Source organism: Oncorhynchus mykiss, chromosome 2 (genome assembly GCF_013265735.2).
Source record: "Oncorhynchus mykiss isolate Arlee chromosome 2, USDA_OmykA_1.1, whole genome shotgun sequence".
In the NCBI taxonomy this organism is placed as follows: domain Eukaryota; kingdom Metazoa; phylum Chordata; class Actinopteri; order Salmoniformes; family Salmonidae; genus Oncorhynchus; species Oncorhynchus mykiss.
In genome coordinates this window covers 31,602,701-31,628,813 of record NC_048566.1, presented here as the reverse complement: position 1 = coordinate 31,628,813, position 26,113 = coordinate 31,602,701, and the positions used below count along the sequence as shown (strand labels likewise).

Below are 26,113 nucleotides of genomic sequence, written 5' to 3'. Positions count from 1 at the left end.
CAGGGCCTTAAAATTAACACACGCCACCTACCAAATGCAGGTAGATTTTGGCATTGGTGGGTAAGATGTATATTTCACCAGCCAAGTTGGAGGGTGGTCAGGGGTCCAAAGTGCAAGCATTTCAATCACATTTGTGAATATAAATAGTAAATGATGATCACATTTATAGCTAAATAAATGTTGCAGTAGTTGTTTTAAAAGTATTTATTCTGTTTTGTTAAATTTCATAGCTGGTAAATTAATTGCACAAAGTCAAAGAACTACGATCCAGCTGATTCAAATAATCAAAGCATGATGACTAGTTGGTTATTTGAATCAGCTGTGTAGAGCAAAAACCAAAAAGGGGGGAGGGGGGGGGGGGGGGCGCTGGACCGACTGTGGGAAACTCTGCTTTTGCTTATCCCACCTCGCGCTGCAACACTGCCTGGCTGGGGGCTGTGTGCACCTTAAGAGCTGAGTAAAAGATTCCTTTTTAGAAGCGTTGCGAACGCGCATAAAAATTGGTCTAATTTACATGGAACGCACGTCAACTGAAATAATACTTTGTTCTTGTGTTTCTTGGCTATTTACATTGTTTTGTTCACAAGCCACGTTGTTTTTAAATGTTTGCGTTTCAACTGCTAAAGAGAAGACAACGCAACTATTAGTCAGATTCTCAATCTCACAGGTACATGAATCTCAAATCACGTTATCACGTTAATCTCCCACCTTTTCTGTTCGATTTTTTTCTTGTTCAAAATAACGTTAATGAAAATATCTAATTCATTGTTATTTTAATATGTTGGTAATAGTTTTGTAAAAGCAATTAGGCAAGCGAGGCAGTGCTCTATCATGAATATAGCCACATGCAGATGAAGCTATTCGGCCCGACGCGATAGACGAGGGCCAGTCAACCCATCTACCTGCGACTGTATTTATGATACAGAACCGCCTCTTGTTCCCCAAGGCTTAATTATCCACCTCATTTTCGAAAGGTGCAATAGGCACAGCCAAACAACGGAAGTGATGTATTTTATTTTTTATTAACAAACAAATATCAACAAGTTTTAATTGCCTTTTTGTTTTTCATTTTAGTTAAAGTAGTGCCATACTGTTTAAATATATTTATAAAGTGAACAAAGTTAGGTTTTGAATTAGGTCATTTGCATTTGTTAAAGGGGTAGGTGAACATTTTTGTCTCATCTGTGATATTTATAGGCTCAGGTCACAAAAAATGATATGAAATTAAACAATATACCACATTAATTTTCATTAGTAATACATTTATTGTTTTAGAAACATTACAAAGCATGCTCATCCGTGTTCTTGTTTTATTGGTGTAATTATTGTTGAAAACATTTTTATTTTGGCTGGTAAAAAATCTGAGTGGCTGGTAGATTTTTAAAATCTACCTAACACAGTGGCTGGTGGACCAAAAAGGGAATTTTAGGCCCTGTTTGTGAGTGCATTTTACAAAACGTTTCATGTACTCAGATGGGCCAGAGAAAAGTCCCAATGGACTAAATATAAATATTTACATCATTGCATTTTGTTTATTTCAGGAAGTTTTTCAAAAATACTGTAAACAGTAGGGGTGAAATGGTTCACAAAACTCACAGTTTGGTACGGTTTCGATACATCGACAAAATAAATGTCTGAGAAATATGTCATTTATATTTATATTTTCCATGTATTATAATAGTAAACAGGGTAGCTTCAATTCCCAGGAGCAGATGGAAACAAATGGACAACAAAAAACAACAGTGCCTGTCTTAAAACATGAAATAAAATAGTCATTTAAAACAGAACTTCAACAACAGTGCATAGTCCAGCAGCAGATATCAAAATTAAGTTACATAGCAGTGCCTTAAACAAAATAGGACCACTTGAGACTGATTACTTGATTTTTTTTTTTATGTAATCAGATTTTCAAGTTTTTCTTTAAGAAGATTAGTCTTTCCACGCGATCTGCAGTGAGCACAGATCGGCTTACTGTGACAATGTCAGCCCAGCCAGGTAGCGCCTTGCTAACATGGCAACATGAAGGTTTATTAACTATTTGGTCTTCCACCATGTAAGTGGATCAGCATCCAGGGGAATTGCAGTCCACTTCCCTGTATGAGGTCACCTCCTTTTCTGGAGTAGTCTACCATCTCTGGAGAGGGGTTGGCTCCTGTGGCTTGACCCTGCAGAATAAAATTAGATGACAATTACTCTCTCTGAAGTGGCTTTAAAAATATGATTTGTTGTTAGAAATATATATCAGACACTATTATGACAATTACAATTATTACCTTATAATGAATTGTTAAATTCCTAATTAATAAAATAATGAATGTCACATAAACAAAATAAATACAACACCTGTTGTGTATTGGTCACAATCTCTGCTGTGAGTTCATTGTAGACTCTCAGATGAGCAGCAGCATCCAGGTGCAGCAGGGACTTGAACTGGGGGTCCAAAGTGGTGCTCTTGTGTAAGAAGACTTGGCCACCAGGGTCAGCATATCTAGGCTCCAGGTTAACTCTGATAGCAGTCTTGACATCCCTTACTGCAGGATCTTCATCAGATGCCACCATTGATTTCAGGATCATTGTTTTCTTAGGCAGGACCATGGAAACTGATGGAATGCTCTCAGTGCATATCAGTGTTGTGACTGTTTTGGGAGGTTTGCACACTTTGATAACTTCCTCTGCTAGTCTTATGTCATTTTCAGACAAAGTCACAATATATTTGACATTCTTCCTCGCGGCTTGATCAGTCAGTGTAGAATACACTGCAACTTTCTGCTCAAAGTACCTCTCAACCATGTCATGGCTTGAATTCCATCTAGTAGGGACATCTTGGACTAGTTTGTAGTTTGGCAGCTCCAGCATCTCCTGTTTTGTCTTGAAAACATGTGCAGCAGTTGTGCTTTTATGACAGAAGGATACCACCTTCCTGATCTTTGCTAGGAGGCGAGATTGGACCCACTGACATTTTTTTTGAGATGCTAGATTAATAATGTGAGCAAAGCATCCTATATGTTTCCCCAATCCAGCTAGTGCAACTGTATTTACAATATTTTTAGCGTTGTCAGTGGTCACAGGAATCGTTACATTATCCCTCTCCAATTTCCACACTGCAACTACTGCCCTTAGCTCTTCCCCAAAGTTTACACTGGTGTGACTACTCTCAATGGGACGTGTTTGAAAGACACGGCTTTGTAATCCCCATTCTACCGTAATGAAATGAACCGTTACAGTAAGGTAGCTCTCTGTAGCTCTAGACGTCCAACTGTCTGTTGTTAGAGCAAGAGACCGCGTTTCTGACAACTCGCTCTCAAGTTTTTGTTTGTTTGTATAAAGCAGGCTTTAATGTCTGGGCAAAATGTGTACGGGAAGGAATAGTGAAGCGCGCTCGACCACTTTAAACATGTTTGTGAACCCCGCATTATCTACCACGGATATGAGTCGCATACATGCTGCTATGAATTTTGCTGTCGCTGCGTTGATTTCTTTAGCCCTACCGGAGTCAGACGCATATTGCTGTCTGAAGGCTGTGGGGAGAAGTGTTTGCCGTTTCATTTTTTTCACCTAGTCCCACGGATTGGCACTTTGAGGTGTCGGCGCAAATGAGGAGTCATGTTACTTATATTACCACTCTAATAGGCTATCTGCAAAATGAACTGAGCCTACATGCTGTAGATGTTTTATCCACCACTCGTTGGTAATCCCCGTTATAGTTTACAGGGAAACCGAAATGTTCCCAGACGGCAGACCTGAATGATACTCGGCCGTCTTCTTGTTCTGGCTCGCCAGGTTGCTCCTTTGCATTTAGCTAACTGCTAATTCCTTTATAAGGTAATTGCTGCTACAACGGTCTCAGCTCTGTTCTCGTTGGAGTGAAAAAACGAATGAGCGGAGCTGCAGACAACTATAACCAACTTTATTACTATTTATTACTACATTTTTCCCACGTTAATTTATACGCCACTGGTTTGTGCAATTTTTTTTTTTTACAATTAAATATCTATATTTTTCTAGCAATAATATATTATTCATGTATTGTTCGGTTTGCAGTGCGTCCCGAACCGTGCACTGTGGACCCTGTACCGGACGGTTCAATACGAATACACGTACCGTTTCACCCCTAGTAAGCAGTGAATCAAAATGTTAAATTTTTGTCACACACACACGGGCTGAGGGTCAAATTCTCTAGTCTATTAAAGACAAATTACAGTCTTCCTCTTTACTTACTCACCCTGAGCCAGAGGCTACAGCTGGGAGGTGGGTACAGCAGTTATTAGAGAGAGAGAGAGAGAGAGACAGAGAAAGGATACAGTAAACTCAGCCACTGCGACTGAGACAATGATGGGAGGATGTAGATGAAGGCGAGTGACCGTAAAGGCCTTGAAGTGACTCTCTTTCTCTGCCTTCAGCACCTGCCCATTAGGGGCCTAGGTTAATGACAGGTTGGCCCCTGTGTGGGATGAGGGGAGGGGGACGCACTCAAAATGAGAGGGCACCCCCGAGAATGAGAGAGAGGAGAGAGAGTTATTTGCTCCTCTGACAGCCATTCTTACCCCTGGCTACAGGTATGCTTGAGGTAGGAAGGGAACCTGTGTGTGTGTGTGTGTGAGAGAGAATATGTGTAAGAAAGATAAGGTTTGTATTTGTGTGTTTGTGTAGTCACGGTGTGGAGGGGGGCGGGGTGAGGGTGGCAGAGGGGAAAGTTGTCTCCAGTCACCTCATAACTTCACATGAGACTTATGGTCTCCAGCATCTCTGGTTTACCTCAACATCCTCATCAACAGAGAGCGAGAGAGAGGAGGGGGGACTCTTTGGCTAGACAGTAGTTTATTTTTTTCCTTTTGAACTAACAATACAATTTCAGATTGACTTTCATCAACTCAATACTTGTCATTAAAAGGTATACACAAGCAGAAAAGTGTGTGACAGAGAGAAAAGACAAAGGGAATGAGAGAGGGAGTGACTAAAAGCAAATGAAAGAGCTAGGGTTGCTAACATCCAGAGAGCTGAACTCTGTCCTTTTAATAATTACAAACTTCAAAGGCTGTTTCCTCGTTAAAACAGACATAATTCTCTCCATCCTTTGAAGCAGGAGGAAAAGAGAGAGATGGACAGAGAGGGAAGGCGCTCTGTGTTTGTAGTGCCAAGAATTGAAAGAGAAAGAAACAATGACGAGAGTAATCTCTTAGATGTGTTTGGTGACTAGTTTACAACAAGTGGAGACTGGGACGGGATGGCCATTTCCTTATTCCAGAGAGAGACCACATCCCTCTTGAAAAGAGATTAGATCGTGAGATAAACATGGAATAATAAGGGTAGACAATAGTGATTCAGAAACGGGCTGAAGCTATTTTTTTAAAGGATTGAAAATAAAACTAAGTCTACGATTCACAGATACATTTTGTACACCCTTTACAACCCCCTGAACCTCAAATAAACACCAATAAATGACAAAGACAAACTCTGGGAGATTAGGTTTTCATATAGAAATAAAAACATTTGATGTAGAAATAAGATGCATAACAACCCCAATCATGATAACTCAAACCAGAACAGGAACAAAAAGACAGGCATAGCCCAGAACTACAGTATAAAACAATTTCATTTTTAATTCTACACAAAAACATTTTTACAGCATTTTATTGTAATCATTGCAGTAAGTAGCAAACAAAAGAAAAGCCACTGCAAAATAGTGTATTTGGAGAGAAAACAAATAAAAAAACAGAAAAATAATGCAGATTTTTGTTGTTTGTTGCAGAGTTAAAAGTGAGAAAACCGCTGAATCCAGGTAAGATCTGATAGTTGAAGATAGCGCCCGTTAATCAAGAAATATTTCATTAGTAACGCTTCCACTGACTGGATGGTTCTGTTTGTACCTGTGCTGTAAGTATGATCGCTGTCACCAAGAGAAAGTAGAGGAAGGGATAAAAGACAAACAGCAGAGGGACAGAAAAGTACCTCAGAACCCTTGTTTGCATATTGACTAGTGTGTGTGTGTTTGTGTGGTGGAAGAAAAACTACAGTATTTGTAAATAAGCTCAGAGTCCAAATGTAGAAATATAGAGCAGAAAATCCCCCTTAGTGAGCTTGTGCCGAGAAAAGGCCCGTTGGCCACCTCAGCTACGCACTCATCCTCTCTCCCTAATCTTGCTCTCTATCCCACGGGGATGCAGCATGGAGGGAATACAGTCATGGATTCCTCTAAATTACAAATCACTCTCATGTGTCTGATACCCTCTGACTGCTCTCAGCCCCTTGTAACATGTTAAACACAAACAAATGTGTGTGTGTGTGTGTGTGTGTGAGAGAGAGCTCGGTTTCGCGGAATCTAGTGCCAATGACTAGGACAGTGGCTATTGGCTATTGTTGGAACACATTGGGGGAGCATTTGGGGTTGTTGTTGATGGTGAAAGCAAAAAAAACACAAACATCAATCATCACACTGCCTAAGTACAGAGCATGCCCAGTGACCTGCTTAGTGACCTTTCGTTGCCACCTCAGCCTTAATGACGATGGCCATGAATTAAAACACGACAACAACCACAACAGGATGAACTAAGTGATGACCTGGGGAACAGAGGGACAATTGGAGAACAGGGGTCAGACATTGTGTCCCATATATAGGTAACTCCCAAAATAAAGGAAACACTTGAGTAAATGAGGGATACAAAGTATATTGAAAGCAGGCGCTTCCACACAGGTGTGGTTCCTGAGTTAATTAAGAAATTAACATCCCATCATTCTCAGGGTCATGTACCCATGTACCCATTATTTTGGCTACCAAGGCTAGAAGAGATCTGAAAAAGAGCGTCTGCTAAATGAATCAAATCTTAGAGACTGAAAGAGGGTCTGAAAAAAGCATAGGGGGTTTAAAGAACACTTATGGGAGATTCTGTAGTGGTGCCTGAGACGGCGTTTTCCACCACCAACAAAACACCAAATGATGGAATTTCACATGGTAGAATGGTGTCGCATCCCTCCAATAAAGTTCCAGACACTTGTAGAATCTATGTAAAAGTGCACTGAAGCTGTTCTGGTGGCCCAACACCCTATTAAGACACTTTATGTTGGGGTTTGCTTTATTGTGGCAGTTACCTGTACTTCCCCATCGTAATGAAAAATAAATGATTGCCGAGGATCCCTTTGGGTGAGTTGCGAGACATGCTGCCAAGGGCTTGGAGGAGGAATGGCAGTATACACATGCAATAGAGATATTTAAAATCTCTGCAATTGAGATACAGCCAGAGCTGTCAGTATTGAGCAACTCAATCCAATAGGTTGACTGGGAAATCCCAACAAGACAAATATGTCAGCAAGATGAGAGTCTAGCTCTGCTTTTCATCATCAGCATGTGTCTTTGTGACTGAGTCAAAAGTCTGTGTCCGCTGTGTGCAGTCACACACACACACACGCACACACACAGTGCCTTCAGAAAGTATTCACATCACTTTACTTTTTCCACATTTAGCTATTAAATTGAGATTGTGTCACACACAATAACCCATAATGTTAAAGTGGAATTACAAAAAAGTATATTTAAAAAAAAATCTGAAATGTTTTGAGTCAATAATTATTCAACCCCTTTGTTATGGCAAGCCTAAATAAGTTCAGGAGTTAAAATGTGCTTAACAAGTCACATAAATTGGACTCATTCTGTGTTCAATAATAATGGTTAACATGATTTTTGAATGACTACCCCCATCTCTGTACCCCACATACATTTAGCTAATGTCCCTCAATCGAGTAGGACATTTTAAGCAGAGATTCAACCACAAAGACAGGGAGGTTTTTCAATGCCGCGCAAAGAAGGGCACTGATTGGTACAGTAGACGCTGAATATCCCTTTGAGAATGGTGAAGTTATTAATTAGGCTTTGGAGGGTGTATCAATACACCCAATCACTACAAAGATACAGGTGTCCTTCCTAACTCAATTGCCGGAGAGGAAGGAAACTGTTCAGGGATTTCACCATGAGGCCAATGGTGATTTAAAAACAGTTACAGAGTTTAATGGTTGTGATATGAGAAAACTGAGGATGGATCAACAACATTGTAGTTACTCCACAATACTAACCTAAATGACAGAGTGCAAAGAAGCATGTACAGATTAAAAATATTCTAAAACACGCATCCTGTTTGCAACAAGGCACTTAAATAATACTGCAAAAAAATGTGGCAAAGAAATTTACTTTTTGTCCTGAATACAAAGCGTTATGTTTGGGGCAAATCCAATACAACACATTACTGTGTACCAATCTCCATATTTTCAAGCATCGTGGTGGCTGCATCATGTTATGGGTTTGCTTGTCATCAGCAAGGACTAGGGAGTTTTTTTTAGGATAAAAAGAAACAGAATAAGGCTAAGCACAGGCTAAATCTGATTCAATGTTCTTTCCAACAGACACTGGGAGACAAACTCACCTTTCAGCAGAACAAGAACCTAAAACACAAAGCCAAATCTACACTGGAGTGGCCTAGTTACAGTTTTGACATAAATCTGCTTGAAAATGTATGGCAAGGCATAAAAATGGCTATCTAGCAATGATCAACAACCAACTTGACAGATCTTGAATACTTTTTTAAAGAATAATGGGCAAATAGTGTACAATCCAGGTGTGTAAAGCTCTTATATACTTAGCCAAAAATACTCACAGCTGTAATCACTGCCAAAGGCATTTCTAACATGTAGTCTCAGGGGGGAGAATACTTATCAAGATATAGTAGTTTAATTTTTTTGCATTTTGTTAATAAATGTTACAATTTGTCTTCCACTTTGACATTACAGAGTGTTTTGTGTCGATAATTGACCAAAAATGACAATGAAATGCATTTTAATCCCACTTTGTAACAACAAAATGTGTAAAAAGTACCCATACAGACATGTACATACACACACGTATGCACATGCCTACCCCTCAGACAGTACCCCACGTCGAGCCCAGCCCTGACTGAGCTGTAAACTCCCCTCTCCCATCATCCTAGGCGGCGAATGAGGAAGCCCGACGTGCTAAGACAGGTGTGACATCAAAAGTTTCCCTCCCCTTCGACTGCAACACACTCCAAATGACATGTCTGGCTCCGTTTCCCTTTGACACGGAAGAGAGAAGACAGACATGATTCCATTCGTACTCTTCACACCTTCCTCACCCCCTCTAGGAGACTTTAAATTATGTCTCTAATTACATTACACACACACAACCCCAAGGCTTGGCATGGAGAGAAGTTTAGCGGTCTCATTAGTAGCAGAAGGAATTCCAATAGATAAATTAGCTACGGAGATGAGAGAGCATCGGCAGTAAATGACACGAGAGAGAAAGAGGGGGAGGGAGGAAGAGAGAGAAGAAAGAGACAGGAAATACAGTGAGGAAGATGGAGAATATAAAAATACAGTGAGAGAAAGAATGAAGAAGTGTCTTTAAAAATCCCCTTTCACTCCTCAGTGGCATACAGTACAACCATGTAAACTCAGTGTGACTTTATGAACGTCCAGCCGTGTAGCGCATGATGTGACTCGGGAAAACTAAGGCAACTTCTGTTTGTAGGGGGTCCCACTAGGCATGTTGGGGCTCTGTCTCTTTCTCTAGGAGGAGGAAGAGGAGAGAGGAGGTGGTAAGCGGCATCTTGCTGCCTCTCTTTTTAAACGGATCAGCCCTCTTTCTGCTTAGCCTTCCACATTTTGGGCGGAACAACTTTCCCCAAACACATAATGGTCCAAAAGAGACAGAGGGCGAAGGAGGAGAGGAAAAGAGATGGAGAACAGAAGGGTACATTTTCTCCTGGTGGGCTCCTTTTTGAGACAAGTTGAATGAGATGACGTCACACTGCGATTGCGTCACTCTTCGTCCCCCCCCAGTCACGTGGGTTTTCCTGCTCTCTAAAGAGTCCGTTCGGAGTTTGCAACATTCCTAGTTGCCGGGTGTTACAAAATTTGCCAGGGGTGTCAGTCGCTAGGCGCGGGTATGACGCTGATGTGGAGGAAGTTATCAGGGTGACTGAGGTGCTCGCTCAGCCACTGCAAAGGGGTCTCCAGCAGGGGCTCAATCCCATGGATCACCACCTGGTAGCGCTTGGACTCGTCTGTATAAGGAGAGAGAAAAGGGAGACATGGAGGGAGGGAGGGAGGGAGGGAGGGAGGGAGGGAGGGAGGGAGGGAGGGGAGGGAGATGGAGGATGAGAGGGAGCTCCAACTTAAAAATCCTTTTGACTTTGTGTCGGACTCCATATATTTCTACAAACAGAAATGCTAGAATTTTCTTAAAAACATCCCCACTCATAGATTACAGTGTGGGAGTTTGTGTGTGTGTGCAAGCGATAGTTAAGTGAGCGTGTGTTTAAGTTGTCCCTCTCACCTCAGAATGACCGAAGGCTCTCGGCTAGCGACAGACAGATTAATCAATCACAGTGACCAGGCCTGACCCAGGGACTGACCACGGGTCACATAGCAAGACAAATTAGCCTCACTCGGATGGCCCGATGAGGTGTGCACGTGTGTGTTTCTGTGTGTGCGTGAGAGAGAGAGTGTGTGTGTGTGTGAGAGAGAGAGTTAGTATGATAATCTGCATGCGCTCTGTGTTTGGATGTATGGCTACGTGCATGAAATGTGTGAAAGATTGCCAGCAGGTAGACGCATCTGAAGGGCATATGTTGTGTGTGTGTACATCGATATCTGTAAGTTACTGGTTTACTCAAAGCAACAGTAGCCCCACCCCTTCAGAGACACTGGGCCCCAGGTCACGAACTTTCACCCACTCATATCAGAGCACTGAGGGGAAGGGCGGGGTCAAAACACTAGAGGGGGCCGTAGCCAAGTCATGTAGGAGCTCAGTGTCTATATGACTACACACACATGCACACATACACTGACCGTTTCTCCTTATACGTTACCAAAAGATGCATACTGTTGCATGTACACGTAATATCTGAACGACCGTTACGATCGTTAGAAAGTGAAGAATCCAGGGTTAGTAAGAAGCTCCTCAGGCACACCCACCACCTGCAGACTGGTATATAGTATGGAAATACAGTGCCGTGAAAAAATATTGAATTACTTTCTGATTTTCACTATTTTTGATAATGAATGTTATCAGATTTTCAACCAAAACCTAATTACATAAGAGGAACCCGATTCTACAAAAGAACACTTTTTAATTATTATATATATATATATATATTTTTTACAAATGTATCTAATAAACAAAGTTATGCAACACACAATACCCCTGTGTGGAAAAGTAATTGCTCACACAATAACTGGTTGTGCCACTTTTAGCTGCAATTACTGCAACCAAATGCTTCCTGTAGTTGTTGATCAGTCTCTCACGTCTTGGCCCACTCTTGCATGCAGAACTGCTTAACTCAGCAACATGTGGTTTTTAAAATTGTATTTATTTATTGAACCTTTATTTAACCAGGTAGGCAAGTCCAGAACTTCAAATGAGTTGCCTTTTAGCTATTTTCATGTCGACTTGATCAAGTGTTTGGATCATTGTCTTGCTGCATGACCCAGTTGAGTTTCAGCTCAGACGGACGGCCTGACGTTCTCCTGTAGAATTCTCTGATACAGAGCAGAATTCATGGTTCCTTCTATTAAGGCAAGTCGTCCAGGTCCTGAGGCAGCAAAGCATCCCCAAACCATCACACTACCACCACCGTTGGTATGAGTTTCTTACTGTGGAATGCAGTGTTTTACCTTTGAATCATATGTCTGTAGAACATTCTTCCAAGAGTCTTGATGATCATCCAGGTGCTTTTTGGCAGACTTGAGTCAACTTTTTGGATGAGATGACATTATGTCGGGCGAAAATCAAACACTGCATTCCACAGTAAGAACCTCATACCAACGGTCAAGCATGGTGGTGGTAGAGTGATGGTTTGGGGATGCTTTACTGCCTCAGGACCTGGACGACTTGTCTTAATAGAAGGAACCATGAATTCTGCTCGGTCTCAGATAATTCTACAGGAGAATGTCTGGCTATTCATCTGTGAGCTGAAACTGAAGCTCAGCTGGGTCATACAGCAAGACAATGATGCAAAACACAATCAAGTCTACATGAAAATAGTTAAAAAGCCAAACTAATTTGAAGTTCTGTAATAGCTTAGTCAAATTCCACACCTAATCCACAAATTTATTCTGCATGCAAGAGTGGGCCAAGACGTGAGAGACTGATCAACAACTACAGGAAGCATTTGGTTGCAGTAATTGCAGCTAAAGGTGGCACAACCAGTTATTGAGTGCCAGAGGGCAACTTATTTTTCACACAGGGGAATTGGGTGTTGCATAAGTTTGTTAATTCAATAAATAAAACAAGTATACATTCTATGTATTATTTGTTAACTCAGTTTCCCTTAGTATAATTTTAAGGTTTATTACATTGAAATAACTTGATCCCACTTTAAACCAACTACTGTTCTCGAGAAAGTAAAACAATGACTGCATTATCGATTGTGGCCTGTGTTCATGATGCCGTTCCAGCAATGTACATTTTAACATTTTAGTCATTTAGCAGATGCGCTCATCCAGAGCGATTTACAGGAGCAATTAGGGTTATGTGCCTTGCTCAAGGGCACATTGTCAGATTTTTCACCGAGTTGGCTCTAGGATTTAAACCAGCGACCTTTCAGTTGCTGGCCCAACATTCTTAACCGCTAGGCCGCCCTACGTACAGCCATACATAGCAATTTATATGTATATTCTATGATCACAGATACGATCGCACACATACGATCAATACACTCACAAGTACTGACATTCATATTGCAATCTCACTTTCTCTGTCTTTCCCTCTCTCTTCCACATACTGTGCCCCTGGTGACAGTAGCAGGCACACGTGGGGGGGGGGGGGGGGGGGGCTCCCCTGACACTCTCACTATGACAAGGGAAATTCATCCCAAAAATACACAGCTTGAATACCTGCACACAGAATGTATGGTCTGGTGGGCCCTCTTATGGTTGTCATATCTTTTTCAGAGGGTGGAGACCAATGTGATTAATTTGTAATTCTCCTCTGAAACGTTGTGAAAGCGCTGTGTCATAGTGGAAGGATTTTGAGTCCTCCAGATAGAATTCTACTGTGTATTTTCCATGGATCCTTCTATACTGTGGCCAGAAGGCATGGTCCCCTAGGTTTTACTGGAACGTGACATAATATTAGGGCTCTTAGGAAGACTGACAGAGATGTTTTCACATCTGAATCACACTATGCTGCTGTGAGCCATTAACATGGCTAACCAGAGACCTATGGGCTCTTGTCACAAGTAGTGCACTATTTAGGGAATAGGGTGGCATTTCGGATGCATACATGGTTGTTATACATTCCTATAGTGATTTGGGATTGGGGCCAATCAAGTTGTGTTTGATTAATGTTAATGCATTACTATAGTAATGCATGCATCCCAAATGGCACCCTATTCCCTAAATAGTATGTACAACTCCATAACAACTTAGTTCTAAAGAGGAATATTGACCACCATATTTGAATAAAAATAAAAGATGACACATTTGCTCACCCATGAACACACACTGCGGTTGAGTATTGCGGCGACTAACAGTCAAGACATGGTGTTTTGTTACTTAAGTATAGCAAAGTCCAATTTAAGAAGGCCGCAAGCCCATTCATCCCTGCAGTGAGGCCAGCCAAGACAAAACAGTTACACCAGAACTCAATCAACACACTGACCGGCCAATAAGAAATATGTGTGTATGTTAGGGGGAACTGGCAGGTATAAATCTATCAATACATCTCTCTAGACCTGAAAATCATGTTTGTCTTATGACGTCTCATAAGAGTCATTTCCTTCAGAAAGTTAAGTAGTTTGTTCTTTCATGAATAAACTCCTCAACTGCATTTCTAAGAAAGAACAGGGAAATGGAGTTTGCAGTTATACAATAAACAGACCATAAGGTATTGACTTGGAGACCTCTGTCTCATTTCTGCCTCCCCCTACTCAACACCTAGCAACACCTCACACACCCACCGTCCCTCATATCAAACCAACCACTGAAACCCAGAACACCCCCGCACTCTGAACAGTGAGACGGCCCGTTTGATGAGAAGAGACTGGATTCGCTATTGATACTGACTGTGGTGTTCTGTGTGGGCGGATTGGCCAATAGTTTCACTCCTTTGTTCTGTGGGCTGTACCATGAATGAGTAAAATCAATAAGAGGGGTGTGTAGGCGACTATTGTTGGCGCGTGGGCTTGTCAGTCGGGGGGGGATTTCTGCATTCTCCACTTATTAGAAATATCACCACAAAAACAGTTTTTCTTTATAAAAGAAACATGTCACATCTGTAAAGGACATGACGGGGGAATTCTCGGAAGGCTTTGACCCGCCGAGGCAACTCTTTCTGAGGCTTGTGCAATTGAACTTGTCCTGCGTCATACATGGGGAGAAACGTGTTACTGTTCAGACATCTCTCCTGCCTCTAACCCAGTTAAACCATGTCTAATACCTTGGTCAAAACAAAGAATTCGCAGACGTCAAAGCTGACCAACCGACTGCTAATCAGAATAAGATGCTGACGTCCGATTTTCCTGCGTGGGTGGAAGAACGTCGGTCCGGTCCGGTAACAGTACGACTCATCTGAGTATCACGCTGCCATATGCTGGGAATCCCCAGTTAATATAACCCCTGGTTACATGTTTCGTTGGGTTAGTTCAGTTTGACAGGTTTCGGGAGTGCTTGAAGGGCCATCAAGGCTTCCAGACAAAACAGAGGGGAATGTTTAAAAAAAATGTTGGTTTGATGTTTGAAACATCACAGAGTGCTGGGACATCCTTATCCGATAGGTCCTCACAGGGAATCGGGTCCCCAGAATACACCTGTGAACAATGCCACCATTAGGCTGCCTGAGTACCCCCCCCCCCCCCCCAGTCCCTCTAATCCAAACACACCGCTGTATTCCCCCGCTATCGCACACCCATCTCCCCAGTGAGGAAGAAAGGGAAACACAACAAAGCAGCACTTTCACCTTTATCAAGCCAAGCCACCACCACCCTCAGAGGAGAGGAGAGATGGAATTAAGAAAAGAGGGAAATGGATAAAAGAGATTATATAAGTAAAGGAAGGGTATGAATAGAAAATATAGCGATTCTTGATAAAGCAAGAGAGTGGGAGAGAAGGAGCAAGCAAGAGAAAGACATGAGGGAGGCAGACAGAGAGCGAAAGAGAGAGGCAGGTAGGCAGGCAGGCAGACAGAGAGAGAGAGAGAAAGAGATGCAGGCAGTCAGGCAGGCAGACAGAACAGAAGTAATGGTAGTGGTGCATTGCTCCATGCAGGTGATTGTCCTGCAGGTCCTCTGTCTCACAGCTCCATTGTCTGCTTATCTACTTCCTCTGCACAGCCCTCCAGACACTACCTGTTTAGGCTGCCTCTCTCTCTCCATCGCTCCCTCTTCTCTACATCTAGCGCCGCTCCTCATTCCACTATGTATTTTCTTCCCCTCCCCATTGCTTTTCACTCTTTCACATGAGGGCGACTATTTTCCCTCCTTGACCCTCTCCTGTGTTTTATCTCTAAAAGTCCTATTTTACTGTGTAAATAAAATAGACCTACATGGCTGATGTCTTTTATCCTCTGGCTTCCTGTGAGATGCAGAGCACCCTTTGATAGCACAGTGAGGAAGAAACAGGTCTGCTTTCTCTTGTGGGACTGTGTGTGTTTACTGTGTGGGACTGTGTGTGTTTACTGTGTGTGTGTGTGTGTGTGTGTTTACTGTGTGTGTGTGTGTGTACTGTGTGTAAGAGAGGTATATGTAGTATAGGTGTAATTAGTGTAGTGCAATGTCTATGAGTAGGTAAGTACCGTCGCTGGATATGGCCATGGGGTACACCTCCTTCAGCAGATCCCCCAGCGTGTGTGTGTAGCCGTCGGACGAGATGGGGCGAAACAACTTCTGGATGAATGGCCTGTCACTCATCGTCTACACGGAGAGTGGGGAGAGGAATCAGAGCATGACAAATAAATTACATACAGTGCCTTCGGGAAGTATTCACACCCCTTGATTTTTTCCACATTTTGTTGTGTTACAGCCTGAATTTAAAATGGATTAAATTGAGATTGTGTGCCCGTGATCTACATGCAATACCCAACAATGTAAAAGATTAACAACTGTAATGTCTTGAGTCAATAAGTATTCAACCCCTTTGTTATGGCAAGCCTAAATACATCCAGGAGTAAAAATGTGCTTAAAAAGTCACAATAAATTGCATGGACTCACTCTGTGTGCAAAAATAGTGTTTAACATTAATTAATTTCGTAATGATTACCCCATCTCTGTACCCCACACATACAATTGTATGTAAGGTCCCTCGGTTGAGCAGTGAATTCAAGCACAGATTCACTGAATATCCCTTTGAGCCTGGTGAAGTTATTAATTAGGATTTGGATGGTGTATCAATGCACCCAGTCACTACAAAGATACAGGCGTCCTTCCTAACTCAGGTGCCAGAGAGGAAGGAAACCGCTCAGGGATTTCACCATGAGGCTAATTTTAAAACAGTTACAGAGTTTAATGGTCATGACAGGAGAAAACTGAGGATGGATCAACAACATTGTAGTTACTCCACAATACTAACCTAAATGACAAGAGTGAAAAGAAGTCGGTACAGAAAACAAATATTCCAAAACATGCATCCTGTTTGCAATAAGTTACTTAATTTATTACTCAAGTACTTTTATGCAATAGCTTGACAAAGCCACACAATAGCTCCAATGCAAGAACATAAAATTAAGTGCTTATTCTAGGCTACAAGTCACGACTCGATTATTTCTGGCACTGACCCAAGCCCTCGGGAACTGCGCCCCAAATGAATATACAACTAAATAAACCAAAGTCTCTGACGATTCAATCACAGGCTACTCCAGTGATAAAAGTTAGGTGCAATTGATCATGTCATACATGAGTGTAGCCTCATGATATCTCTCAATATTGGCCGCCATTAACTGGATATTTGAGTGATAAAGTGAACTATACCTGACAAGTGTAAGTGGTTTAGGTTCATTTTCCCATCCTTTGTGGGCTCTGCCTGTCAATCAACAAAAGGGTGCATTTGCCGATGTACTGTTAGCTGACAATGTTTACTTTGCAATAGAAACTTAGAACTTTTCCTCTCCAACTGCAGCGTAGACCTATCTAGTGAAGTTAGCTACCCCCTTTTATTTAATTTTTTTTTTTACCCCTTTTTCTCCCCAATTTCGTGGTATCCAATTGTTGTAGTAGCTACTATCTTGTCTCATTGCTACAACTCCCGTACGGGCTCGGGAGAGACGAAGGTTGAAAGTCATGCGTCCTCCGATACACAACCGAACCAAGCCGCACTGCTTCTTAACACAGCACGCATCCAACCCGGAAGCCAGCCGCACCAATGCGCCGGAGGAAACACCGTGCACCTGGCCACCTTGGTTAGCGCACACTGCCCGCCACAGGAGTCGCTGGTGCACGATGAGACAAGGACACCCCTAACGACCAAGCCCTCCCTAACCCGGGCGACGCTAGGCCAATTGTGCGTCGCCCCACGGACCTCCCGGTCGCGGCCGGTTACGACAGAGCCTGGGCGCGAACCCAGGGACTCTGATGGCACAGCTGGCCCTTAACCACTGCGCCACCCGGGAGGCCAACATTACCCCCTTTTTAAAATTGTTTTTAAGTGTTTAATTATGATTGCTGCTGACAGACATGACAGGCACCGAGGTAATAACATATAATTGGCTAGCTAATAACAGATTACGTCAATATGGCTAGGTAACAAGCTAACTTTCAGTAGACAAACTAGATGGCTATATTTGCTTGCCATCTATAGTAGTGATGACAGTAGTCTGACTGACAACTTCACCAGCACGAGGACTTGCCGATGACAAGCTCTTTCCAAAAGCCTAATCTCTGATGACGCAAACTAAATGACACGTTGTTTGGTAAGCTAGCTAGTTACATTTCAAATGGATAGGGCTACCCTCACGCATCTGAAATTACATGATCAATTGATGTTTAATGATCATGAAAAGCACGCTGTTACTTGCTGTATAACTCTGATAGAGCTAAATGTGCGCAATTGATTTGCATGGAATAATCTAAAATGTCTAGTTCTGTCTATGCTCTTCTAGAGGTGATGATATTACAACCAAGAAGTTATAACATTTAACAATCCCTTGAAAACGGCATGCAGTTGTCAATGGTTTTAGGGGGTCTCCTTGCCCCCAGCAGCCAAATCAAACGCTCTACACCATTTTGAGATGTTTTATTGATAATGACCAATTGAAGAAAAGAGTCCACCTACAGACACATCTAGTAAAATATAAAAAGTGGTGCTTGCTACCCAGTCTCTGATCTGAGTGCAATGAGAAAGGTGACGCTCGCTGGATATGGTCCAGAAGATCAGGCATTCGTACACGGACACCGGCGATCGGGTTGCTATCAGTTCTGGGAAACCAGTTTGTTTATCAGTTCGGGGAAACCAGGGGCCTCTGAGGTGACAAACGGCGAGTCAGACACACAATAGCAACTAATCATGGGAGCTGTGAAAAGGAAACCTGCAACGGGAGGGTTTGGGTAACGGAGCTGTAACTAACACCGCCGGGCGCATGGTAGGGAAGGTGGCTCTAAAGGCGCGAAGCTGGCTCTTGGGTTACCAGAAAGAGTGACTCACTGACAGGAAGCGTAGAGTTTGTGTGGGATTATGCCAGGAGCTGGAGTGGAGAGAGTGCGATAAGTGACAGCTACTTCGTTGCATTTTTAAAAACCGCCATGAATAATTGACCTGGGTACCATACAAAGAGGGGGCCATTGATCCTGGATAGAAGAGCGATACTCTTGGACAGAGACACTTTCTTTTCAGTTTGTGTGACACCAGAGCTAGCAGAGTACCACCTGGCGACACCCAAGAGCGATGCGTCATTAACTCTCTGACGATGAGAGGTCAGGGGAAAAGAGACTCGCTCTCCCTGACTGAAGCGAGCAAAGGAACTCAACCCATTGCCTAATTGCCAGTGTGGGTTCAATCCGACTAATTGACAGTAAACTGGTGGCTGAGGTGCACAAAAGTAAATCAATATAATTATAATCATTTTTGGCCCGTGACATGAATGGGCAGAAGCGGAGGGAGGAGTGCCCTTCTCAAATGGAACAGTAATATGCTCGGTCATATTGTCAATAAGGCAGCATGATACATCGTCTAGAAACATAGAAACTCAGCAAAAAATGAAACGTCCCTTTTTCAGGACCCTGTCTTTCAAAGATAATTCGTAAAAATCCAAATAACTTCACAGATCTTCATTGTAAATGGTTTAAACACGGTTTCCCATGCTTGTTCAATGAACCATAAACAATTAATGAACATGCACCTGTGGAATGGTCGTTAAGACACTAACAGCTTACAGACTGTAGGCAATTAAGGTCACAGTGGTGAAAACTTAGGACACTAAAGAGGCCTTTCTACTGACTCTGAAAAACATCACACCTGCAGGACATGTACAGGACGGCAACAACAACTGCACGAGTTACACCAGGAACACACAATCCCTCCATCAGTGCTCAGACTGTCTGCAATAGGCTGAAAGAGGCAGGTCCTCACCAGACATCACCGGCAACAATGTAGCCTATGGGCACAACCCCCCCGAGGCCTGTACTCTGGAGTGGGATCGATTTGGAGGTGGAGGGTCCTTCATGGTCTGGGGCGGTGTGTCACAGCATCATCGGACTGAGCTTGTTGTCATTGCCAGCATTCACAACACTGTGCGTTACAGGGAATACATCCTCCTCCCTCATGAGGTACCCTTCCTGCAGGCTCATCCTGACATGACCCTCCAGCATGACAACGCCACTGCTCGTTCTGTGCGTGATACTGCTCGTTCTGTGTGTGATTTCCTGCAAGACAGGAATGTCAGTATTCTGCCATGGCCAGCGAAGAGCTCGGACCTCAATCCCATTGAGCAAGTCTGGGACCTGTTGGATCGAAGGGTGAGGGCTAGGGCCATTCCCCCCAGAAATGTCCGGGAACTTGCAGGTGCCTTGGTGGAAGTGGGGTAACATCTCACAGCAAGAAGTGGCAAACATGGTGCAGTCCATGAGGAGGAGATGCACTGCAATACTTAATGCAGCTGGTGGCCACACCAGATACTGACTGTTACTTTTGATTTTGACCCCACATTTGTTCAGGGAAAAATTATTCAATTTCTTTTAGTCACATGTCTGTGGAACTTGTTCAGTTTATGTCTCAGTTGTTGAATCTTGTTATGTTCATACAAATATTTACACATGTTAATAAGTTTGCTGAAGATAAATGCAGTTAGTTGACAGCGAGAGGACGTTTCTTTTTTTGCAGAATTTCTCGCTTTTCCATAAAATATATGTTTGAATTTTCAAACTAGATTTCATTGGGAAGGCAATTCCTCCACGTGCTTAATCTAGTCTTGGCTACGTCCCTTTTGTTTTCAGCCTACTTCACCGTGGGCTTTGAACGGGAGCCAAGCCCGGTACAAAATGAATGCTATCCACTTTTCACCCAGTGTAAACTCCTCCCATCCAGCCCAGATAATCAAATCCCCCTCACTGAGTGAGTCAGTTGGAGAGAAAGCTTTACCACTTTTCCCACTGAGCCCAAGACCTTCCACTGGTAAATCAAAATTCCAAGGGGATTTTGTTTTGAGCTCTCATTTCCCTCAGCCACTGTCATGTACAGTATACATGTAAGCTACCTCATGTAATTGGATGTCTCCCTCTCCTCCATGGAGGAGCCAATCTGTTTAGCTTAAACATCATAACCATAACACCTAGGTCTATAGCTTAACACTATACTCTAGCCTATAATATGCCATGGGTTTGATTCCCTTTCCATTCACTCTATTCCAGCTTGTCCTAATTTCTCCCACAGTAGTCCACACACACAACAGGGAAAAATAATATTGAAGAATATTTTGTAGGCCTGAGTATTCTGGGTGTTATGTAACATAATAAGTGAGCAAGAAATGTTTGCAACAGTATGCCCAGTGGCTTTCACATCTGTTGCCTTAACACCCACAAGCAGGGCTTGTAAACAGATGTGTCACTGTAAAATCATCCCCTAGAGACATTTAAGAAACTATCAACCTAGTTTCCTAGAAGGTGCCTCTCAAAGCCAACATAAAAAAAGGTTAGTGCGGCTGCCATTCGGTTGATGAGTAAACATTTAGTCACAGGAGAAAAAGGCATACCTGCCGAGAAACAATGTAACCGGTCTCTAATACAAGCATGCCACTGGGCACAGACATCAACGTCTAGTTTTGATTTACATTTGTTTGAGTTGTCACCTAACGTAAATTCAACAAACAAATGAACCATGTCATTCGATTTAGGTTATAAGTTGGGTAAAGAAAAATACGAAATGCCCTTTACGTTAATGACTTCTTGCAAATCCAATCAGTTTCCCACGATGATTCAACGTCATCACATTGCTCTTTTGGGTTGAAATTACACGGAAACAACGTTGATTCAAGCTTTTTTTGCCCAGTAGGATGATCATTTTCACTTTCCGCAAGATTGAGTGGTTCTGGCACTTTGTAACACAGTGGCGTCACTTTTGGAGCGTGAAACTGGTGGTCTGAAAAAGACTGGCGCGATGACACAGATAAATCCATCCCCTCGAAATCGCTTCCCTGTTCCATAAGGAACACAGTCTAGGGGAAGTGAGTGCTCTGTTATTTAGAGTCAATGTTGTCATTCATTCTGTCTGCATCAAAAGCAGCACGTTATTTACACTAAAGACCGCAATTTGCCATCAGAGGGGGGCCTGCAGGTTGAAATATAGTCCTCAATTGTGACTTCTGCATCCGGACCCGGATAGCTTTGTCCGCCGTTGGTTCAGTTAACTTTGGAGTACACAACTACATTTCTGTCTAGACCCAAGGAGTCCTGTTGCGCGTCTGTGGTTTTACAACCACTGTTTTATTATTGTGTTGGACCGTTTTATTATAGGCAAAATAAAAAACGATTTGTTGAAGTGTGAAATTAGTTACATATGTACCTAGTTTTGGGACACAGCATTGGGAGTCTGTGTAGTGGTTGTCCAACCAATACACCGTTTCCCAATGTTGTGTCCCACCCAAAGCAAATTTGTACCACGCTTTTGTTTAATTTTGCTTGTATTTTTTTTTTGAAAGTCATATACACACGTGACAGAATTGGCCACAATATTATAATTGAAGACTAGGCATTACATCGCATTTTCCTGGAAGTTGCAAAAAATATTCATCATCTCATTTTGTGGTAACATTTTGTTTCCTTTACCAACTAAAAGTCAATACAGGCCAAGACGGTTTTATAATGTTTTAGTCAACACATGAATGATATATTTTATTGTTCTGTTTGGTCTTTAATTTTGAATAGATTTATGATTGTAACATTCCAGTAAACACATTGATGAGAGATTTCATGGGCATAAAAGCTGACATCTGTTATAACACAGCAGCAAAGCCCTGACAACCTACTCAGATTCCCCTGGAGAAATTTCCACATCAATCTATACTCATTTGTTTATTCTTGTTGAGAAGAGATGGCCTCAAATACGATGGAATTAGGTAGGCAAAGCTATATACCAGTCGAGCTAATTCGAGGGCTTATTGAAAGCAGTCTTGGGTAAAATCATGCCCATTCCAGGCGCAACGTTTCCCCACAGTTTTCCTACACTATGGGATACACACGGCCTAATGTTTTCCAGACCTTCAGGATGAGACACTGGTGCTTATTCATCATTTTGAGGGAATTTCATCTGAGTCATGGATGCGCGGGATCCCCCTTAGTAATTCACCTGTGCCCGCGTGCATCCCACGGTTTGGGCACGCTTTATTTGAGTTGCCCACATCCAACTATATACTTGTCAAACTAAACGATGGCCAAGCACACGGTCAGAACAAACATTAGGCTAACGCATTTGTAGTTTAATGGGTGATCTCTGGGAAAAGATGAGGATTGTTTGATTGATCTGCCGTAATCAAAGGAGTTTGACAAAATCATTTTGGGCGGGAAAAAGTTATTCATTGATTCATCTCCAGGAAATATTTTTGCAACTGAGCACTTCTGTAGGGTTGTTTCTGTCACTGGATCACAATAAATTACAAGCTTACGAACAAATAAAAAGTTGCTCAACAGCAGCCCACTTTAATCATAACCGTAGGACTAGGCGGTATTCATGAAGCGCCTTACTAGTCCGTCATACAGCACCATCTACGGGACAGTTCAGGTACTAGACTGCATCGTCATAAGACCAGGCAGTGGAGTGACAATTCATTCATGATTGTGTTGATAAGTGGTTTGTGCTGCACATTTCAGTTGTATTTCTGTGTACTGTGTATTTTGTGATCTTCATATTCACTTCATGCTTTCTTATATTCCTAAAAGCACCCTGGTGTTCTATTTGCTTATCAGATGATAAAAGAGGATTCTTTCATGATTATGCATTGCCGTATTTGCGACCTGACTTATTTTTTTGATTGCATTGATTACATCATCTATTAACAGTAACAGTGATGCCGCACTGCAGGTCACACTGGCTGTGATGTCAACAAGGCATGTGTTAGCCCATTTACCAGGTATATCCTGAAGGGGATGTAGCGAAAGCCTCCCTCCTCTGTGGGGTATTCCATCAGCTTACGGTTCATGGCCCAGAACTGGTCAAACTTATCTGAGGAACACAACACAACTACATTTACATACAAACTGTCCCCCATCTCCTTTTGTTTTTAAACCAGCTCTACGAGGCTTCTGAAACCCTGGTAACCTTTCCTGGTTTCTAACTCCCCTCCCCTGTATCTCACTTTCACACAATTTTAGCTTTTGAAATATTTCAGATGTGTTTTCTCTTCTGGGTGGAGTTGTAACTGTCTCTTTCTCTCTCTGTTTCTGGTCTGGTTTGGTTATGGAAGCTTCCAAAAGAGTATATTTTGGTAAGTGAGAAGAGAAAAACTTTGCAGCTGAGGCAAAGACACTGTTCAGAGAGCGTGGGTGGCGTGGTTTTGACTGGTTGACTTGGGGGTGTGTAAGTTGCTGAGTAGAGGGGAACATAAGGGTACAGAGTCTAAAAAGTCAATATTTACATATGTGTGTGTGTGTGTGTGTATGTATGTGTGTGGGGCCCTCACCGTTCTGCAGACCCATCCACAGCTGCTTGTGGTCTTTCTTCTGCATGTCGTTGATGACCTGGCTCTTGTGTTTGAGGGCATCCGCCTCCTTGATGCTGGACATGAAGTGGGCCTCGATCACAGAGTTAGAGGGGCAGTGGAGCAGGTCACGCTCTGGGAAATTCTACCTCAGAGAAACCACACAGGCAGGACTGCTTTTTAGCACTGTATACCAGGGGTTGGAACCGGTTCAGGGAACAGAACCGAAAACTGGAAAATAACAAACATTTTCAAGGAACAAAAGTGATCCAAACTGTTTCAGGAACAGAACCGTAATTTAAAAATCATGGGAACCGGTTAATAACGTTCTTTTACGTTCCAGGCATTTTTTTCTAGTCCCACAACAAAACACAATAAAGTCCTCACGCTGTCACTCAGAAACGTAGCATAACTAGTGCCTCCAGAGATGCAACCTCTCTTATCGTCGCTCAATGCCTAGGTTTACCTCCACTGTACCCGCACCCTACCATACCAGTCTGTACATGATGCCCTGAATCTATTCTACCACGCCCAGAAATCGGCTCCTTTTATTCTCTGTCCCCAACGCACTAGACGACCAGTTTTGATAGCCTTTAGCCATACCCTCATCCTACTCCTCTGTTCATCGGGTGATATAGAGGTTAACCCAGGCCCTGTGTCCCCAGGCGCTCTCATGTGTTGACTTCTGTAACTGTAAAAGCCTTGGTTTCATGCATGTTAACATCAGAAGCCTCCTCCCTAAGTTTGTTTTACAACTGCTTTAACACATTCGCCCAAATCAAATCAAATGTATTTATAAAGCCATTCTTACATCAGCTGATATCTCAAAGTGCTGTACAGAAACTCAGCCTAAAACCCCAAAAAGCAAGCAATGCAGGTGTAGAAGCACGGTGGCTAGGAAAAACTCAGTAGAAAGGCCAGAACCTAGGAATAAACCCAGAGAGGAACCAGGCTATGAGGAGTGGCCAGTCCTCTTCTGGTTATGCCGGGTGGAAATTATAACAGAACATGGCCAAGATGTTCAAATGTTCATAGATGACCAGCAGGGTCAAATAATAATAATCACAGTGGTTGTCGAGGGTTCAACAGGTCAGCACCTCAGGAGTAAATGTCAGTTGGCTTTTCATAGCCGCCCACCCTGATGTCCTTGCCGTGTCTGAATCCTTGCTGAGGAAGGCCACCAAAAATTCTGAGATTTCCATCCCCAACTACAAAATGTTCCATCAAGATAGAACTGCCAAAGGGGGAGGAGTTGCAATCTACTCAGAGAGTTCCGTCATACATTCCAGGTCTACGCCCAAACAGTTTGAGCTTCTAATTAAAAAAATGAATCTCTCCAGAAATAGAATACCCTCAGCTCCCAGCTGTGCCCTGGACACCATATGTGAATTGATTGCCCCCCATCTATCTTCAGACCTAAACTGGGACATGCTTAACACCTCAGCCATCCTACAATCTAAACTAGATGCCCTCAATCTCACACAAATGATCAAGGAACCCACCAGGTACAACCCTAAATCCGTAAACATGGGCACCCTCATAGATATTATCTTAACCAACTTACCCTCCAAATACACCTCCGCTGTTTTCAATCAGAATCTCAGTGATCACTGCCTCATTGCCTGCATTTGTTATGGCTCCGCGGTCAAACGACCACCCCTCATCACTGTCAAATGCTCCCTAAAACACTTCTGCGAGCAGGCCTTTCTAATCGACCTGGCCCGGGTATCCTGGAAGGATATTGAACTCATCCCTTCAGTAGAGGATGCCTTGTTGTTCTTTAAAAGTAATTTCCTCACCATCTTAAATAAGCATGTCTTATTCAAAAAATGTAGAACTAAGAACATACCTTGCGAAAGTATTCGGCCCCCTTGAACTTTGCGACCTTTTGCCACATTTCAGGCTTCAAACATAAAGATATAAAATATTTTTTTGTGAAGAATCAACAACAAGTGGGACACAATCATGAAGTGGAACGACATTTATTGGACATTT

General features: G+C 42.6%; 1 protein-coding gene across 3 annotated transcripts in view; it reads right to left on the bottom strand.

Moving 5' to 3' along the window:
* Window positions 1-4,799: 4,799 nt before the first annotated feature.
* LOC110486995 (autophagy protein 5) overlaps window positions 4,800-26,113 on the bottom strand; it is a 34,541-nt gene continuing 13,227 nt past the window's right edge. For all 3 annotated transcript variants that reach the window (XM_036945732.1, XM_036945733.1, XM_021558888.2), the window contains 4 exons: window positions 24,101-24,263; window positions 23,549-23,643; window positions 15,797-15,914; window positions 4,800-10,067 (listed from right to left, as the gene is read on the bottom strand). In XM_036945732.1, coding sequence (XP_036801627.1) covers window positions 9,931-10,067; window positions 15,797-15,914; window positions 23,549-23,643; window positions 24,101-24,263 — 513 coding nt within the window. In that variant the 3' untranslated portion in view covers window positions 4,800-9,930. The remainder of the gene's footprint in view (window positions 10,068-15,796; window positions 15,915-23,548; window positions 23,644-24,100; window positions 24,264-26,113) is intronic.